The sequence below is a fragment of the Eleutherodactylus coqui genome, chromosome 4 (genome assembly GCF_035609145.1).
Source record: "Eleutherodactylus coqui strain aEleCoq1 chromosome 4, aEleCoq1.hap1, whole genome shotgun sequence".
Taxonomy (NCBI): domain Eukaryota; kingdom Metazoa; phylum Chordata; class Amphibia; order Anura; family Eleutherodactylidae; genus Eleutherodactylus; species Eleutherodactylus coqui.
In genome coordinates this window covers 225024514-225044897 of record NC_089840.1, presented here as the reverse complement: position 1 = coordinate 225044897, position 20384 = coordinate 225024514, and the positions used below count along the sequence as shown (strand labels likewise).

General features: G+C 44.1%; 1 protein-coding gene across 3 annotated transcripts in view; it reads right to left on the bottom strand.

Annotated features, from left to right (window-relative positions):
- PHYHIPL (phytanoyl-CoA 2-hydroxylase interacting protein like) overlaps positions 1 to 20384 on the bottom strand; it is a 119284-nt gene that overhangs the window by 2993 nt on the left and 95907 nt on the right. For all 3 annotated transcript variants that reach the window (XM_066600789.1, XM_066600791.1, XM_066600790.1), the window contains exons 3-4: positions 2681 to 2855; positions 1154 to 1271 (exon numbers count right to left, since the gene is read on the bottom strand). In XM_066600789.1, coding sequence (XP_066456886.1) covers positions 1154 to 1271; positions 2681 to 2855 — 293 coding nt within the window. The remainder of the gene's footprint in view (positions 1 to 1153; positions 1272 to 2680; positions 2856 to 20384) is intronic.

Here is a 20384-nt window from a genome sequence, read left to right as displayed (position 1 = left end):
TAAGACTCTCTATGCCATCTTGACATTCTCTAGAAGGAGAAGCACATCAAAGGCCTCTCGCTCAAGCAACCAAAACTCAGTTCTCTGCACTGATGAAGGGGGATAAAACCCCCCAAAAAGCTGTCTGTAGATGGGTGTCTTTGTCTTAAGTCATGCTTGGTATTGTAGCTCAGCCTCATTGACTTCAGTGATGCTGAGCTGCAATACCAACCACCGCCAGTGGATGGCTGTTTTTAGAAAATAAAGACCCGCTAATCTTGGAAAACCCCTTTAACCACCTCCATAATGAAGAATCAAGACTAACATTCTGATTTTAGCAATGGTATCACAACAATGACTAGAACTATAGATATTTCTGAGAAGCAGCTCCATACATTTTAAAATTGCTACTGAAATTTAAAGTGTTCAATACAAGACATTATATTTCATAGTATGATATTGTGTAAGGCTGAAAAAGACATCCAGTATGCCCACCCAGCCTATTAACCTACATTGTTGATCCAGAGGAAGGCAAAACCTAAATGAGGTAGAAGACAATTTCCCCCTATTTCAGGGAAAAATATTCCTTCCCAACTTCAATTTGGCAGTCAAATTCATCCCTGGATCACCGACCCTTCTGAAATAATCAGTGACTAATATGACATCTTATCGCTCAAGAAAAGTGTCCAGGTCCCTCTTGAACTCTTTTAGCGAGTTTACCATCCCCACGTCCTCAGGCAGAGAGCTCCACAGTCTCACTGCCCTTACAGTAAAGAACCCCCTCCTATGTCGGTGTAGAAACTGTCATTTCTCTAGATGTAGAGGGCGCCCCCTTGTTACAGTCACTGGGTATAAATAGATGATGGGAGAGATCTCTGTATTGTCCCCTGATATATTAATACATGGTTATTAGTTTGACCCTCAGCCGTCTTCTTTCTAAGCTAAATAACCCCAATTTTGCTAACCTCTCTGGGTATTGTAGCCCACCCATTCCCTTTATCACTTTAGTCGCCCGCCTTTGTTGTACCCGCTCAAGCTCTGATATGTCCTTCTTGAACACCGTTGCCCAAAATTATCCACAATATTCCATGTGTGGTCTGACGGGTGAGTTGTAAAGAGGATGAACAATGTTCTCTTACAATATGTATTTTTTGTCAAAAATGCTATTTCTTACCGTGTGTTGTCGAAGTATTCTTTATGTTGGTTACGATAAAAAACTGAAAATTTCAGCATACGTCCTGCAATTGCTTCAGCTTTCTCCATCAGTTGTGTTAGGTGTACCTTTGAGTAATCTGGAATAAAAATTGAAAATATATATTATATTTACATGACTTCAAAATAGTAAGGCTGCATGTCCACGGGTGATGATATGCCAGTGATAAATCGCCAGCGGATCACGCTGTGTGAATCTTTCCATAGGAAAGCGCACCGCTGGCGTCCACGAGCAGAGAATCATAGCGATTCTCCGCTTGCGGGATCTAATTCAGGATTTACTGCGACTCTCCGCAGTGAGCCTATCTGTTAGATAGGCTCACCACTGAGACCTGTCGGCGCTCACCCCTTGTCCCCAGCGGCGGAATATCGCTGGCGACACTCCGTCACGGCTGTGGACAGGGGGCCTTAATTTTCTACTCTTCTCAGTTAGAGGGATACTTCCACCCCTTGAACACTACTTAGTTTTTTTGGGTAAATGTTCTGTGCTGAGCTCCCCATTTTTCCTATCCAAATCCCCCACATCGACTCAAATGATACAATTCTGTCTGCCTGCAGTCACCACTACAGGTAGTTCAAGTACTGAACTAGAAGCACAAACAATTGAACAACGATCGACCCGTGTAAAGAGGCAGTCATTTATCCATGAACCACTGCCTGTTTACTGTGAATGGAGGCGGGCGGGTTGATACAATATCTGGCCCGCTCCGCCTCTATTCACAGAGTGATGATTGCTCCTTTGTAAAAGCACAGGAGGGATCATCGCTGTTCACACATAGCAGAACTGGTGCAGACATTCTGCACGGTTAGTGCGAATTTAGCAGCAAAATTTGCTGTGGATCCGCAGTAGACGTTGCACCTTCGAAGGAAAGGGTAAAATCTGTTGTGAATCTGCTGCAAAAACCATATCGAAATCTGCACCAAACTGAGCGGATTTTGGTATAGATCCGCACTAAACTCCACAGCGCAAAATATCCTGTGGATTTTAAAACGGGTATGCTATGTGTGAACGCACCCTAAAAGAGTTACATGAGGTTAGGAAAAAAATGCATCAATGTAGCAGCAAAAAGGGAAGAGGGCTTAGCATGCTACTGAGATAAAGAGTTGTGCTGAGCCGTGACTGTGCGAAAATGCACATGGAATAAGCGAGGACATGCGAGATACACTGCGCAATTTTTGCTAGAAAAATAACATATATGGACGCCATTAGACTAATTAGCCATTTCAGAAAAAGTACGAGAACATGAGTGCAAAAAAGTCTCGTTCAAAGCACAAAAAAGTTGCGCTAAGGCGCGCACAATATTGCTTCTGCTCGTGTAAATTCTTTAATGTCAGAAAACCCTTCTAATGTAAGACAGCAAACATGTAATGTCCGCATAATAGACAATATTACAGTTTAATTTTTCGGTTGAGCCTCATTTCTACTCGTCATAAAAACATATCAGGAGACGTCTTGTTTCTTAGTAACAGCCTTAGTGACAGTTCTCACCTGCTGTGCAGAACTCAATGATCTCGCTCCACTCAGACACAACGTAGTCTCCATCCACCTGCTTGGATGCGGTCTGTACTGCCACAGTGTATTCAGTCCTTGGGCTCAAGAACCAGTGTCCACGGACTGTCATTGGCAGAGGCACTGCTTTAGCTACCAGCTTAGTGGGGACATCCTAAGGAAAGAGAATGAGGACACTTACTGAACAGCCTTTGCACTTCGGTTAAGTATATAGATAACAGCACGGGCATCTGTCTACATACATTGCATCCATAGATGCGAGGATGAAGAGACGGATAGATAGATAGATAGATAGATAGATAGATAGATAGATAGATAGATAGATAGATAGAGAGATAGAGAGATAGAGAGATATGAGATATATAGATACATAGATAGATATGAAATAGATAGATATGAAATAGATAGATATGAAATAGATAGATATACATAGATATGAGATAGATACATACGGGTTCCCTGAAAATAAGCCCTAGCTGCATTACATAAAAAAAATATATTACTTAGCAGGCTTCTTGCTGCTCTCTGGAGCTCTGACACGCTTTTTGCAGTCCTCAGCTGCACACGGAAGATCACTTCCTGATTACGGGATTCATAAATCCTACCTCCAGGAAGCGGTGGCTCTGATTGGTTCTCGAACGCTGCATTGATTGGCTGAGCAGCAGTCGAAGAACCAATCAGAGCCATCGCGTTGCGGAGGAGAGATTTATGAATTGGCCAATCGATGCCGCAGCTCAGCCAATTTATGAATCCCGTAACCAGTAAGTGATCTTCTGTGGGTGGCCAAGGACTGCAAGAAGTGCATTGGAGCTCCGGAGAGCAGCGGTAGGGACCTGGACTAAGTCTGCTAGGTAAGTATGGTAAGACGTCTCCTGAAAATAAGACCTAGTGCCTCTTTTGGGGCAAAAAATAATATAAGACAGGGTCTTATTTTCGGGGGAACATGGTAGATAGATAGATATTTGATAGAGAGATGTGAGGTAGATAGATAGATCAATAAATAGATATGAGATAGATAGTAGTAATGCAGTTACTGAAGTGGCCACTAGAGGGCCTAAGAATAGACATGTCAGTTAGGCTGGGCTCACAGGGCAGTATGCGGATTCCAGCTGTGAGCCAGGCCGTGACCATGGGTATGGCTGTGTAATTATATTGTACATGACCGCGTACGCACACAGGCCGTTGAGTACAGTATAGCTTTTTATTGTTAATTGTTTATATTTCCTGCGCCATCACTTAGCGATGATGTGGGTACCCGCAGCCCATATGCAATATGATTGCTAATGTGAGCCGAATTGTGTAATCCAATGCATTTGATTGAACAGTGTATTACTGCAGATCAAACAATTGCGGAATCCACAATTCAAATCCCGTCGTGTGAAGCCGGACATAGTCTGTGGAGGAGGAGCCCCGCACAGAAAGAGAACATGCTGCGGTTTGTTTGCTGCGCGAGATTTCGCTAACGCAATCCTATGGCAGCTTCCAAGGGCGGAAATTCCGCAGGAAATGCCACCGCGGAATTTGCACTCATCTGCAGGCGACCTTACACTAAAATATGCACATCTGAATGCACCAATACAAATCAATGCAGTAAGCCGGTCAATATACCCCTATGGGCTGCATTCATAGACTTCTGGGGCCACATGCGGCCTCTGGGCCATGGGTTGGAGACCCCTGCTCTAAATGATATATCACTGCATAGTTGGATTTCATATTCTCAGCCTATGAGAACATTATAGTAAATCTACTCATTAGCTCCACCCAATTATCAAGAACTACTAATACATTTACAATAATTTAAGAGTCAGGAATCATGTACCATTATAGTGTGTACAGTACATTGCTTTGAACTCTAATATAGGCTGAACAGAAGGCCTCCTTGTGGTTATTACTGGTATTGCACGCATTTCAAATGATATATTTTTTTAATTAGCATTCTTTACATTCAACCAGCTGATCAACGTCCTTCATGTTACGGCAGATAGAAGATATGGAGGTTGGAGGAAAACCCAGTTCATATTCTGGATCTTACTTATTTTTTGCATTGATGTAAGTCCAGTGTACATTTAATCAGGATAATCATCTCTATAGCGTCACAACACACTTTAATTAAAAGATTTTACAAAAACTGTGATTCTCTGTGTAAGACGCTGCAGGATATGGGATCTGCACATAACAGATGTTTAGCATTAAATCTGAATTTGCAGCTGTCCCATTATCATATGAATAAAAGAAACCCGGGAAGACGGGAATGTTTTATTTAATTACGAGCAGGGATGTGTTAAAATAGAATTAAGTAGGCTCGTTTTATGCAATAATCTTTCCATAAAACACCATTGTGTGTTCATCAGACCTGACATTACCATGTCTAGATAAATCACAGTTAGGCCCCGAGCGCAGAATGAAATCTAGAATAATGAAGATTTGTTTGTTTTTGTATTTCCTCAGTTTGTTTCATGTCAATATTATTTATTTCCTAATACAACACTGATACAATGTTGTCCTGTCAGTGCGGCCATCATCTGTGCCTTCCATCTCCTGCCAAAACTTAAGATGTGATCATCATCAAACAAAGTGGAACTAGAAGGTGTTACACCCAGAAGGGATTGGTGGCATTTCATGAAACCTGCTAGATATGTAGCGTCATACCCAGAATACATGAGAGCAAACTGGAATGAAACAAAGTTTATTACTGTGGGTACAGGTTTCAGTAAGAAAATTATAGGTCCTACACACTCTTGTGTCCTTGCAGGCATTGAATCAATAAGTGTTCTGATATCTTATGTGGGTCTCTCCATGCTGGCATGACTTGTACAGCCAGTTGTTGTACACTGTGGTGGGTGGCATGTGAGGTAATGAGTCTACCTATGGCGTTGCAGATGTGCTCTGTTGAGGATTACTCTGGGGACCGTACAGGCTAAACCATGATCATGGCACCTTGCAAGGCATGTCTAGTGATGGCTACAGTATGCGGACGGGCATTATCCTGCTGGAAGATACCCTTGTGCTCCAAATGGTATGACAACAGGGTGTACCACACTGACGAGCAGTCATTGCGCCTTCAACAACCACCAACACCATCCTGCTGTCATAACCGATTGTCCCCCAAACCATGACTCCAGGGGTTACACCTGTGTGGCACTCTGAACGCACAGCAAGGTGGGTCCTTTCTCTAAAATGCCAACAGATGCATTGACGATTATCACTTTGCACCAGTCAGAATCAAGACGCATCACTAAACACAACTGTTCTCCATCCAAGTGTCCAATTGTATCTACGCCAGGTTAGTCATTGCTGGAAGTGAAATCGGGTTAACAGAACAGACTGCAGGGGGTCCGAGAATGCAACGCAGTTCCAAGATATCTGTTTACAGTTGATCATAGGATGACTCTTACTCCAACCACTGGTCGGATATGAGCTGCAGTTGTCTATCTATCAACAACTGCCATCCCCACAATTTGGTGGTCTTAACGTGGCGCTGTCCTTCTGCGTGGATCTGTGCCAGTTCTGCACGTACTGGAGCTTTCCCGTGTCCATTGAGTCACCACTCTCAGTACTGACATTCTACTACGGTCAGAACTTCGAGAGATTTCATGATATGATGCCCCTACTTCAAACATGCCAATTATCTGAGTTCAAACTCTACAATTTTGCATATCTGGTCACCGACAACCTCCGGACCAAATAGGATCTTCATACTTGACACACTTTACCACTTGGAAACAAGTCAGCATTTTGCATAACATAGGGCCCATAAATTTTCATACTAATACTCTTATGGAGAGACTTTGATCCAACTTTCATTAATTTTCTGCCTGGGTATAAGGGCTCACTCACACCAGGGTATTTTGGCCGTGTAATACGCAGTACACATCTGTATTCACTGCGTGCTTTATGCACACATAACTATAATATGCGTGATACACACCAAAATAGAACATGCTGTTTTTTTTCACGCGTGTATGAAAAATGTAAGTCAGAACGGCCCAATGTAAATCAATGAGGCTTTAGCACTGCGTATGATGTGCGTAAGAAATACATGCGTAGTACGCAGCCAAAATGCACTCATTTTAGTAAGTCCTAACACCTTTAATTTCCACCAGTGTAACTATTGTTAGGGAAGTGCTTTACATGAAGAGTAGTGAGTGCCATCACTGGGGGTATAGAAGGAAATTAAGAATGATGGCAAATGACAGTAATAAAAGTGCTCTATATGGCCAAAAGTTATTGTCATCTGCCCATTACACCTATATGAACTTGTAGGTCCTCTCGTTGCAAAGCCTTAGTAGTTAATATGGACATGGTCCCCTTTTGTGGCTATAGCAGCCTTCACTTTTCTGGGAAGGCATTTATTACAATTTTGCAAAATCTGTATCAGGGCTGATTCTGTATTGAGGTCCCCATTGGGACTCTGCTGTGCAGTCTATTGCTCTGCGTATTTCAAGGGTATCTCTTACAGCAGCTCCGTTCTTGCAGTAGTATGCTATAACCAAGCAGCTGAGATGACACAAATTTGCATAATAAGATGTTTCTATGCATTTTGGGGTGTTTCTGGGCAAAATGTCCCACAATTTGGGATTTAAATGTTGAGTGGTAAGCAATGGGGACTATGTGGCTAATGCTAATGGCAATGTCATGGGGGTAGTACCCATGACTTCTTATTCCTTCTGCATGAACTACTGGTGTCCCCAGTCCTTGCACCCCTTTGTTCTTTGCAGAGAGACGGCAGCTCCCAGAACTGAGTGAATATATATTTTTAGATTGCAATTCCATATAGTAGAATGTGAGGAGGAATAAAGTGAAAACAGGAGGAGAGACTTTTTTTTTCAGGCAGTGTATATACGGTATACACATCTACACTGAATGGCCACCTCATTAGAGACGCCTGCCCTTTCACAATTGGAGTTCCTGGTATTTTTTAAAGTTTTCAGTGGATCACTTTCATTGTGACTTTACATTGGAATGGGAAAATCGAGCAATCTGAGTGATTTCGAATGAGACCCAAAAGTGTCCAGTTTTCTCATACAACTGTGTGGAGAGCATACTGAAAATGATGTGATCAAGAAAAAGCGTCCATCAAAAGAAGATCCTGTGGACGTCAAGAAAAGGGGTCAAAGGAGGATGTCAAAACTCATTCTGACAAACAGACAAGCCAATTGCAAATAAATGCAATGCTGGTGCTCCAGCAAAAGTAACCAAATGCCCAACTTTTCCCTTAGCACTAATGGGCTATAACAACAGACAACTAGTTTACGTCAATTGTCGTCTAGGAGAAACAGAAATGCAAGAAACTAGTGGGCAAAAGAGAATAATAATTGGATCCCTGAGAAGTGGAAAAACATCACCAGGTCAGATGAATTAGGATTTCTGATGCACCATGCTGGCGTAAGCAGCATGAATCGATGACCCCTTCCTGTCAGGAGTCAAGAATTCAGCCTGTTGCAGATGGGGTAACGACGTGGGGAATGTTTCCTTGGCACATTTGGGGTCCTGTGAATGAACGTCAAAATGATTTGTCCAGTTCTGAAGGCCACTAGATGGGTGTCTCTAATAAAGTGGTATTCGGTGCAAGTTCAAAGGTGAGATTTCTCATCCAATGAGGAGAATGCATTTTTTCAGCTTCCTAATGCCCTCATACCCCTGATCGGTTCACATACATTAATAATAGGCACTGATAGTTCTCTGTGGTTAAGACAACACATCTTAATTAGGTCTCTTTAAGAGCTAATAGTTTCCTAAACTTTTTTTGCTGCCTTTAACTTTGTTTGCAAGTAATTAATGCGGCTGCCTTATTATTCAGAAATGTAGGCTTCATTCTGTGCTGTTAATGAGGCAGTTCTGGGTCATTACTCTATTTGCTGATGGGTAGCAAAGCTTAAGAGCTTTAGGGGATGATATGCAAATCGTTCAAGAAAAATCAAGTGCTTTATGCGCTGTCATTTTGCTGTATAAAGAAAAGCATCACCTCAATTAAATCTGCTCCAATACAGCGTCGGCTCTTATACCGAGACCCCAATGTTTCCCAGCGTTTGAAGCCTAATGGATGTTAGTGGAACAGAGCAAGCATGGCTGTCAGGATCTACTTCACTTCACAATGTAGTAAATTGGAGCATGATCATAATTGTAAGAATTTAATTATCATTAACAATACACTTGGCTGAGAGAAAATAACTCGGAAAAGATGAGAGTAAACATAAGAGCTTCTAAAAAGCCTTGCTTATGAAGGGTCCTCAAGCAAGCGCCGAATCATCTCAACTTTTGACTATCTGGATGACAGCTAACCAATGGCAATGTTATAATAAGAATCAACAATGTGAATCCAGAAAGACAGGGAAGAATTATATATATGCTGCCACATACATAAAACACCAAGACCATCCCAACCAACGAGAAAATGGGGCCCAAGCTACTAGATGCCGTTGTACTCTCAATTCCTGACAGGATGCCCCCAAACTTTCACAGTCCTTTCGAGGATCAAAGGTTGGCATGAACTTATGGCTGTCTACCACACTAAGTGTATTTGTTTGTAAATGTTGCAATTAGTGTTGAGCGAACTTTGCAAAAGTTTGGTTTGGCTGGTTCACTGAATTTTGGTTTTGTCCAAATTAGTTTGAACCAAACCGGAACTTCACCGAGAATACCTCTAAAACTGTATAACGCATTTAAGTCATCTAAGAGGGAAGAAGAGGAGAAGGAGGAAGAAGAGGAGGAGGAGGAGGAGGAAGATGGAGGAGGAAGAAGGAGGAGGAGGAGGAGGAAAAAGACAAAAAGGAATAGGGAAGAGGAAGAATAAAGAGACGTTTTCTTCTGCCTCTTTCACTTCTTCTTCTTGTGGGTTCAGCAAAGGTAAACCACCTGAGGTTCGGGTTTATGCTGAACTGAACATATGGCCAAGTTTGACTCAAAACAGGGTTCTACTGTTTCAGTTTGCTCAACACTAGTTGTAATAATTATGTAGGTTGATGAAGCATTAAAGTCCCCATACCCATTACACTAAAGTTGATGAAAATGGTAAATTTTAACAAAAAAAAAGGTTCATTGGATGAAACTCACAATGAACAACCATTTCAGTTGAATGATGACAAGCCATGAGCATCTGGAAAGAAGTTGGCCATGTTTAAAATTTTCAGCTAATGGTTGGATGAAAGATGTTTTATTCTAGTGAAAAATTTTCCAGAAAGAACGTTCCCACAAATGTGTTTTGCTCTTCATCTGGTGTCATTTAACATGTATGGCCAGCTTGGATGATTGTAATGGCCAATATGGACTAAATTGTGTTTGGTTGAGCTTGCGAAACAATTGTTCACTAGATGATTGCTCCTTCAACCATCAGCTTACTTCTATTGGATGTTTGGCCAAAGAGGGGACTTTCCATAGACCCCATAATAGCTGCACTTGCTGTTTCTAGAGCAGAGGTCCCCATTCTTTTGTACGTTGTCAACCTTATCCAATTTTGAGCGATGATCGGGAGCAGAGGCGTAACTTGAAGCTCCCGGGCCACGATGCAAAACCTGTAAAAGGGCCCCAACTATAATGCTTTACTCATAGTACTGGGTTCCCTATATGGAGAAGAGAGGCCTTATAGGCCCCCTAAGGTTCCTGGGCCCGGGGGCAACCGCATCCCCTGCATCCTCTATAGTTACTCCCCTGATCGGGAGCCATATTAAATTTAGAAATGGAGGGAAAACATATTAAGTGTTGAGAAAAAAGATATCATGGATTTGCAAATATCTGCTGCTCAAAATTTGTCACTAGTTATTATGCCATCCAAATTGGCACTGTTGGGTGGTTAGGACATTTCTGTAATAATCTACATTACCAGTGCATGTGGCTACAACACAGGACTCAAATGGAGACCCACACAGCATGGGGTTGCAAGCCACATGTGGCTCCTGAGCCACTGGTTGGGGACTGCTACTCTATAGTAGGTGCATGGTAGGTAGTTTGATGTGAGCCGTTGGACGAACACTCATTGGCATTCATTTAATTGGCCTTCACAAAGGCCAATTCAGAATGTATAGGGGACAAAGGATTATTCATCCCCCATACATTTGCATCACACCACATCCCCTGTTTACATGACCGCAATGATTTGTTTATACCAGCACAAAAGTGGAGATCAGCTAGCTAGCGAGTGTTTGCCTGTTTGTCAGCTGATCGCTCCCGTTTACACGAGTCAATGATCGGCTGACTGAATAAATGTTCATTCACGATCATTGGCCCATGTAAAAAGGACTTAAAGTGTTAACTATTTGTTAATCCTTAACAGAGGTAGAAGTAGGGTCGGTACTGCTGACTCAGGTGCTCGGACTTATTTGGAAAACACCTCTGGACTCATATAGTGATGTTCTGCATTAGAGGTAACCTGTCGCCAGTTTTGGGGTATTAACCGGCCGATAAGGTGCTTATTCCGCTTGCCAACACCATCAGTGATCTGGAACTGTGCATATCCAAATTCAATTGTCAGTCACATCTTTACAGAGGAGCAGGTAATGGCAGCAAGTTGTGGCGCATATGCGTAGGCGTCGTCAAGGCGTATATACCTCAATTCACACGCATGGGTGCACTAAATGGGGAGATCATGGCCAACGGAGCATGCGTGTGAGAATGGGGATGACGTAAGAGAAGCAATAGTGCTGGCCCAGATGACTCAAAATGAACAACTTGCACATGACAGTAGGTTTTTGGGGTGATAAAGGATGCAGCGACTCTAAGAAGAACATGGTTTTACAAGCGGAGTACACCTTGCCAATGGTTTACTACCCCCAAAAAACTGGCGACAGGTTCCTTTAAAGCCTAGTCGATAACATATTCAAGTCAAAAAGGGAACAGACGTCCATTACATATTCACTCATGGTTCATCTTGGATGTGAATAGGCCATCGCGGGCGTGAAATCAACCTCGCCGTTAATTCACGGTCCTCCAGTGCCAAGCCCATGTTTTGAAAGAGTAACTAATAAAGGACATTTTGGAGATGCGAGCAAGTTTGTTTGGATAATAAAAGGTTGGTGATCCGGGGATTATTCCAATTACCAGATTGGCGTTATGAAGGAATTTTTTTGCCTTAGGCCCTCCCACACGACTGTAGGCGTTTTTACCCACCAGCGCCGTAAAAACGAGTGAACAGGGGCACACAAATATAACTTTGTGCACCCATTCAGACGGCATGGTCCCCGACTCATATACGCCGAGTCCACAATGCCGTTGCCTCCCGTTCTCTCCCCCTCGCCGGCTCACTTTCTCTCTCCTCTTCTCTGACTGTTTGCATTGGAAGTGGGCGGGACGGGGGCAGGGCTAAATAACCGCCCCTTGTCTGCAGCCAACAACAGGAGGGGGCAGAGCTTATCTCCCAATGCAAACAGACAGAGGTGAGAAGAAAGGAGGAGAGAAGAGGGAGGGAGTTTAGCAGTCACGCTGCTAATACCTCCCACCTCTCTTCTCTGGCCGCTGTCATTGGCTCCCATAGGAGCCCATGTAGTGGCCGACGTATTCCGGACCGAAAGATAGTTTCAGGACTATCTTTTCGGCCCGGAGTGAAAGCGCCTGGCGCTATATTGTCCCGACAGGGCGCTTTCACGCCACAGAAATACTGCCATGTGATCTGATGCATTGGAATAAATGGGGAAAATTGGCTTCTACCTCACTGGGATTTTTTGCCTTCCTCTTGATCAACATTAGGGGGTTTAATAGGCTGAACTGGATGGACGTATGTCTTTTTTCAGCTTTACTATGATAACTATGTATTATATGTGAGGTGGCAGTGGGGGTTCTACAATTGCCCTGCTTTGCCCCACCGCAGAGACATAAGGTGCTACTATAGGAAATGGCTATACTGATACGAGCCACAAGATTAGCCTTGTCATCATTAATAGCGATGTTCCCCCGTATAGCACTTGGCATCATTTTCCTATCTCCGCTTATAAAAATCAACCTGCTCTGCTTGCATTTTCAGCACCGGAGTTTAATACATCTTCCTAAGACAACTGGACACTGCAGGCACAAAGCCGATGAGTCTAAAGAGGGTTCTATTAAAGCAAAAAAAAGCAGCTGGGCTTGTCACATTCACTTCCCCGCAGAACGCCAGAACCCTGTCGCTCCCAAGCCGCAGCTATTAAAAGTCGGATTCTAAACAGATCTACTAACAATTCACATAACAAACCTCCAGAAGCCACGCCGGCTCCGGCAGACATCCATTCACCTCTCTCACCTGCTTCTGTTTCTTATGAAAGCTTTACAAATTAATGCCAAAATCTATTGTCTTCTGTCTTACGGACTGCTCCCCGTAACAGATCAGTCGCCACCAGGGGGAGCTACGTCATTATAGAAGAAAAAACTGCATTAAAAATGCTTTGTGTCTGGAAAAGACCTCATTTGGGTGCTATATGTGCTGTGTGCCAGTTGCCGTTCTAGATAACATGAGATAACAATGTAGGGTGCGGTCCGAGGGGCCGTTTACACCAAAAGATTATTGTTTTAGGGTTCGCTTTTGCAGACTATATAGACCGATAGATACATTGTTGCCTCGTTCAAACGAGAAATTAGTCAGTCGTTGTATAGGTGAATGAGAATAACTGCCGTTAAAACCGAACAATTAGTGAATGAGCAATGATGATTTTTATGCCTGCAAAAAATGAATGACGAATGAAAAGTGAATGATCATCGTTCAGTCGCTGGCTCACGTTTAGACTGAATGATTATCATACGCATTCGCTCGTATGAACAATAATCGTTCTTTCTCAAAGCGCCTATAAAAGCTCTTATTTCATACAGCTAACGACCCTTTTATACAGAACGATCAGCATTCAGTTCATTGGACCATGCAATGATTGAACAATGAATAATTGGTTGGCTTATCGTCCGTCATTCATTTTATGCAGGCATAAAGTCCTGCTGATAATCGGCCCGTGTGAACAGGCAGTCTTTCGGTTATGGACAACTGCCTGTTTACTTTGAATGGAGGTGGGCGGCCGAAAAATGTTCCCATCCACATCAATCTGGTTTGCATAACATTTTGATTAATATTGGCTCAATGACATCGTTGCAGATGTGAGTTCAATAGTAGAAGGGATGTAAACTGCTGCCTGGCACCCCTAGCGCCCCTTATTTTAGGAACTAAACCAAGATCAGCCAAGCCAAAATCTAAGCTGTTGAATCCTTCCCCCCTCAACTTGTACACATAGGCATTGAAATCAGAGTTTTGTTGAGCAAAATGTATCTTAGGGTTTGCTTCCTCTGGATCCACATTGGGGGTAATAGGGTAAATTGGATAGACATATGTCTCTTTTTGACCTTACATACTATGTTACTATGTTAGACAGCTGTTGGCTAGAAAGTTATTCACCCAAATAACAAAAGTATTTCTGTGTATGTTTTGGACCCCTTATTAGAGGTCCAGTAGCTTGGACTATAGAAAAACTAGTATCATGTATGACTAGACTAGTCGGTGCAACCGAAGACAAGTACTACCAGAGCTAAACACGAGGTAAGACTGGAGGGCGGATTAATGGGATATCTGTAGATAAACATAAGAGGCTAGAATGGACTATAAACAACTGTGATAATGGCGACAAGGTGTCACCTGAACTGTTCAAACCGGACTGGCCACTCAAGAGGAGCACCCACCCTGAAAAGGGTGACCCTACTGTAGGCAAAAAGTAGAGTACAGGTCTGAAATAAGCAGCCAGCTACAGAGTACTAGGCACAAAATAGAGAGAGACTGAGCACTAGACCACAGAACCGATGAGCAAAGTACCACTGAGCACAGGTCAACTGTATGCTGGCCAGAACACACAATACAAGAAGTATAACCAAAATCATTTGCACAAGTAAGTCATTTTAAATACCCTCACAGAGAAAGTAATAAGTTGAATGGGCTGAAGGACAACCCGGGTGTAGCGATATCCCGACCCGGAGCACTTTGGCACTATGATTTTCCGCGATGTACCTATTTATAATGATAGGTTCATCGCGGATAATCGCGGCAAATTGCAGATTTTCCAATTGTGGACATTTGGGCTATGGAAAGCGTCCACTGCGTTACCCATGTGCGGATTATCGCCGTGAGAAATGCAGTGAAAAATCGCCCGTGGACATAAAGCCCAAGGCCCAATGTCCACGGGGGAAATAGAACTATAAAAACCTGCTCGGGTCTCCCGCACGCGTGATCCCTGCCCAAAGGGAATCATTGGGCACACGCAGGTAATAAAATACCTGCGGATGTCATTTATCCCCGGCATGCGGGGAACACCAGCAGCATGCTGCATTTTGTGCGGTTTTCCCGCACAGATGGCTTCCACAGCTTCTATTGAAGTCAGTGGAAGCCCTCCGCCCCACGACAGAGACGCAGCTGTCACTGGTCTGTGCCGCAGGACTGCGAGAAAGCAGAAGTTAAAAAATAAAAATAAAAAGACGGCACGGCACATTGCGCCCGGAACGCCACTGGCATCTTAAGCGCATCCGTCGGGCAGAAGAAAAAAGATCCGTCCGCCACGGAGGAGAGCCCCACAGCGTCTGGACAGGTGAGTACAATGTATTATTTGGCCTCATATCTGCGGGCCTGGTGGCATTTGCTACAGGATTCTGCACTGGGAAACCATACGGGCGCGTGGACACGAGGCCTTACTATGACTGATAGTTATGTCTCTGCTAACTGCATTTAAAAAGGGACATAAGATGAGCAGAATGGAGTGTCCATAATGCTCGGCTAAGGATCATTGATTGCTATGGGAAAACCTGTAGCTCAAGATGGCTATGGTTATGGGTCCATCACACCTGTTTATCAGCATTTGCAATAATTCACGCTGCATTGGTAAAGCCTCATTTGGATGAGTTTTTATGGGAAAGACAGTAAACATTCGCTCACTCTGATGATCCAGATGCTCCAGATGAAGAGACTTTAAAATGATTGGTTCTGGTATCTGAAGACGGGGTCACGCGGTCTAAATGGCAGAATGTAGGCACGCAATGTTCTGACCAAAAGCCTCCAATGTTCTCTGTATAAACTGTAGGCTTGGATGATTTTAGGTACTGTTTAGGTATATATAGAAATCTACTGGCCATTGCTGTGCCTCCATATGATTCTGACTTCATACAGAAACTATGAAAAACAATGTGCCATGTACTCCATAAGATGTGTATTACAGGGGTATTCTTCCCTAGAAGGATTAGTTTTAGGAGAAATGACCATCATGATATGGTGATATACAGGGGGACCATACTATACTGTAAGGGCTCCATGTGCATAAGGCCATGGACCTGGGTTATAGAAAGGACATACTCTCAAGGCTGCCACTGGAACAGCGCCATGACTTTTGGGTTATGTGGATTGGTTTGGGGTAACGTCAACAGGGTAGCCCCAGACCATGTGATGCGCTGGATGACGCATGTGCAGTCTTATTCTGTGTTGGTCACCGAGGGAGTAACATCTCTCTTGATGCCAACGCTGATAGGCTAGATGGGTTGTGTTTAAGCCAGGTCAGCCTATCAGTTTACACGTAAAGGTACTTCAACCATTCCCTTAGTACAAGTATTGCCCGTTATACATCTAATGGCCATTTAGTGTGCTAGTGAATCCTGTGTCTTAAGTCCAGGTACAGTAAGTTTAGTAATTTTGGTTATTAAAGGGGTTCTGTCATTAAAAAAAATATATATTCTATACTCACTTATTCTTCCCCAGGCAGTCTACTTACTTCATCTTCTTCCCACCAATCTGGGCCTGCCTCCTACAGTCCTGGATGGGGAGTGTCACCTCACCTCCAGCCGGCCGATTCTTCTGCTTCCTGTAACAAAGCATCCATTCACTGGCATTCTTCTTCCTGCCCGGCAATGCATGCTACGTCACTGTGACATAGCTTTAACAGCCTAGGAGGGAGTGCTGAACTATTGCCGAGACTGCGTATGTGCGCTTTCTCTGCAATAGATCAGCATGCCTTCCTAGCTAGTGAACGCTATGTCACAGTGACGTAGTGTACATTGCCATGAGCAGGAAGAAAAATGCAAGGAATGCACGCTTCATAACAACAAGGAGTGGATCTGGCTGGCCAGAAGTGAGTTGACCCAGGGGACAGGACAAGATCAGCGAGGAGAAGATGCGGTAAGGGGTTTGCCTGGGGAGGAATAGGGGAGTATAGAATTTTTTTTTTAATGACAAAATCTCTTGAAGTCTCTGTGGTGTAGTGTTTAGTGTCAGGTATCAACAGTATGCCTTCGATCGGCTCTCAGTCGCTCTCTCACAGTGGGGTCGCCCTTTTAAGCGTAGGTGCTCCACTTGAGGCACTGGTCTGGTTTGGGCAGTTTTGGTAAACTAGTTTGCATATTTCCTTGCTCCTCGCTGCATTCCATTATAGTGCTCTTCGCTAATCTCAGATCACCAGCCACGGATTTGACATGGAAGCTATTTCATTTTACATGACTCCAATTCTAACAACTCCAACAACACATAAGTGCCTGCAGCACTCCAGCAAACCCTTATCCAAGGGGAGGCTCTCCCTGCACAGCCTCCCCTTGGATAAGGGTTTGACAAAGGCTGTTTGTAACGGCCGAAACGTTGCGTCATTACTGAGGATGGAATAAAGATTATGATACCTGTTTTACTGCACCTGAACGTTCCTGCTGCCATCTTTGGATAAAGTGTTCCAATTCTAACAACCTCCAGAAAATTTTTGCACACAATTTTTGGAATGTCATTAGCTAGTTCGTATGTATCCGCTGTGCTTCTGCAATCTCTGTATTTTATTGACCTTTTTATAATGTAGACATAAAAGCTAATGAGTATCTGTGCCCCATAGCAAACCTTGATCTAGAACATGTGTCAAACACAAGGCCCGCCGGGGAATCCGGCCCACTGCCTTATGTCATGTGGCCCGTGGCGTGCCAACGCTGCTCACCACTGCAGCAATTACAAGCTGGGGTGCCGCAGCTCCCCGCTGGTAATCACGCCGGCAGCGCTGATCCCTGCCCACACTGACGTCAGTGTGCAGCCAGGATCCTCCTCCCCTGAGTCCCCTGCTCTTTAGTTCCCCAGGAGAGGACTCAGGGAAGGAAGCCAGCTGGGCGCACACACAGATGTCAGTGTGCATCCGGGCTCAGCGCAAGCAGAGGGGGAGCGGCACTGACAGCTATGGTAGGAGGAGGTAAGTATATGGGTTGGGCAGGGGCTTATTGTTACTGAGGGAGCTTATTGCTGAGTGGGGGGTCTTATTATTGCTGAGGGGGGAGCTAATTGTTCCTGAGGGGGGCTTATTGTTGCCGAGGGGGGATTATTGTTGCTTGGGGGGGGCTTACTGTTGCTGAGGGGGGCTTATTGTTGCTGAGGGGGGCTTATTGTTGCTGTGGGAGGGCTTGTTGCTGAGGGGGGGGGAGGGCTTGTTACTGAGGGGGGGCTTATTACTGAGGGGGGGCTTATTACTGGGGGAGGCTTATTACTGAAGGGGGCTTATTACTGAGGGGGGCTTATTACTGGGGGGCTTATTACTGGGGGGGATTAATACTGAGGGGAGGCTTAATACTGAGGGGGGCTTATTACTATTACTGAGGGGCAGTTATTACTGAGGGAGAGCTTATTACTGAGGGGGGGCTTATTACTGAGGGGGGCTTATTACTGGGGAGGCTTATTACTGAGGGGGGCTTATTACTGAGTTGGGCTTTTTACTGGGGGGGCTTAATACTGAGGAGGGGCTTATTACTGAGGGGGACTTATTATTATTACTGAGGGGGGCATAATAACTCACTTTCCCGCAGAATTTACGCCTGTGGAAGCTGTCATAGGATTGCGTTAGAAAACGCAATCCTATGCAGACGGACGCGATTTGTCCGTGTGAAATCTCGCGCAGAAAACAAATTGCAGCACGCTCTTTTTCTGCGAGCCCCGCGCATCACTGAGCTGGAGCCGCAGGAGCAGGTGAGTGCCGTGCTGCTCCCTGCAGGGGCTCGGGTCGGGTCCCGCTGCGAGAATTCTCACAGCAGGATCTGACCCGGCCGTCTGCAGGCAGCCTTACAATCGGCCCTTTGAAGGTCACCATAAGCCTGATGTGGCCCTCGGTGAAAATGAGTTTGACACCCCTGATCTAGAACATTAGACCATGACAATCATCAACAGGTAGGATTATGTTTACCACAGGTGTGTGTGATTTTACAGGTAAAACGTTTACAGAAAAGCAGAAAAGGAATTTATACAAGAAAAAATGCAGAGAATCTACTTTTCTCAGTAGCAGCCTCCTCTGATTAGAATACTCTACAATAATCTGCTTAATCCAAAATGCACCCAGCGCAGATGCTTTAAATTAAGCAGATTCAATCTCATCAACAATCAGATTTGTTGGATAATCTGTGCAAAATATGATTTTTGTCCCCATGAAAGACAATTTAAAGATAAATGGAAATTAGTCTTTGTCACATACAGTTCGATGAGTCCCATCAAGACTGTCCAATGTGTTTTTAGAATTGTAATAGTTCTAGAAGCAGAACATAAACCGACCATGTGCCCTATTCAGAGCCAAGTACTGCAATCGAAGTACTAATGGCTCACTTCTCCAAGAGTGAGTGTGTGAGTTACATGCTCCACCCCTGAACACATGACAGTGACGTCATCACAGGTCCTAAAGCATAAAACATACAGAGCCTGACAGCAGTAGAGTGCTGATAGGACATGTGATGATGTCACTGTTTTGTGATCAATCAGCGGCTCTTAGCTCCGCCCCTGATCATATGACAGTGACGTCATCGCAAATCCTGCTAAACCAGCAGAGGCTGATAAGAAAATGTATGTAGCAGAGCTGTGTGTGACACATGCATCTAGCAGAGCTGTGTGTGGTGTGTGTCACACGCGTGCGTAGCAGAGCTGCGTGTGGTGTGTGTGTGACATGCACATGTAGCAGAGCTGTGTGTGTGACATGCACATGTAGCAGGGCTATATGCTGTGTGTGACACGAGCATGTAGCAGAACTGAGTGTGGTGTGTGTGACACGCATGTAGCAGAGCTGTGTGCTGTGTGTGACACACACATGTAGGAGAGCTGTGTGTGCTGTGTGTGACGCGCTTATAGCAGAGCTGTGTGTGATGTGTGTATCAAGCATGTAGCAAAGCTGTATAGGTGTGTGACGTGCATGTAGCAGAGCTGTGTATGTGTGTGTGACGTGCATGTAGCAAAGCTGTGCGTGTGCCACACATATTGCAAAGCTGTGTATGTGATGTGCATGTAGCAGAGCTGTGTTTGTGTGTGATGCGCATTTAGCAGAGCTGTGTGTGTGAAACACATGCATGTAAGCAATGATGGTGACGTCATCACAGGTACTAAAACATCAGCCGTGTGCATACAACTCCAATCCTTTTCACTATATTATACCAATGAGTTCGCAATGCAGAAAAGGAGCAAAAGGAGCAACCCAAAACAAGATAAGGAGAGCGTGTGAACTGTATCCTTTGTGGGAATATGTAGGTTTGATTTTTGTAAGCAAATTTTTTTTTCTCTATAGCCACCCTCAATGACCATCACAACTTCAAGGTTGGATGTGTTGAAAACCGTTAGCCTTGTCCAATATCTATACAGCACTCAGAAGCAGTCTACCATAGGACTAATACTAAGAGTTGTAAATCGTAGGAATAGATCAGACCAAAGTCTTACAAGCACTGAATTATTCTTCTAGACCTTATTAGCAAGAGAGAGTATGTTTCCAATACTATGCAA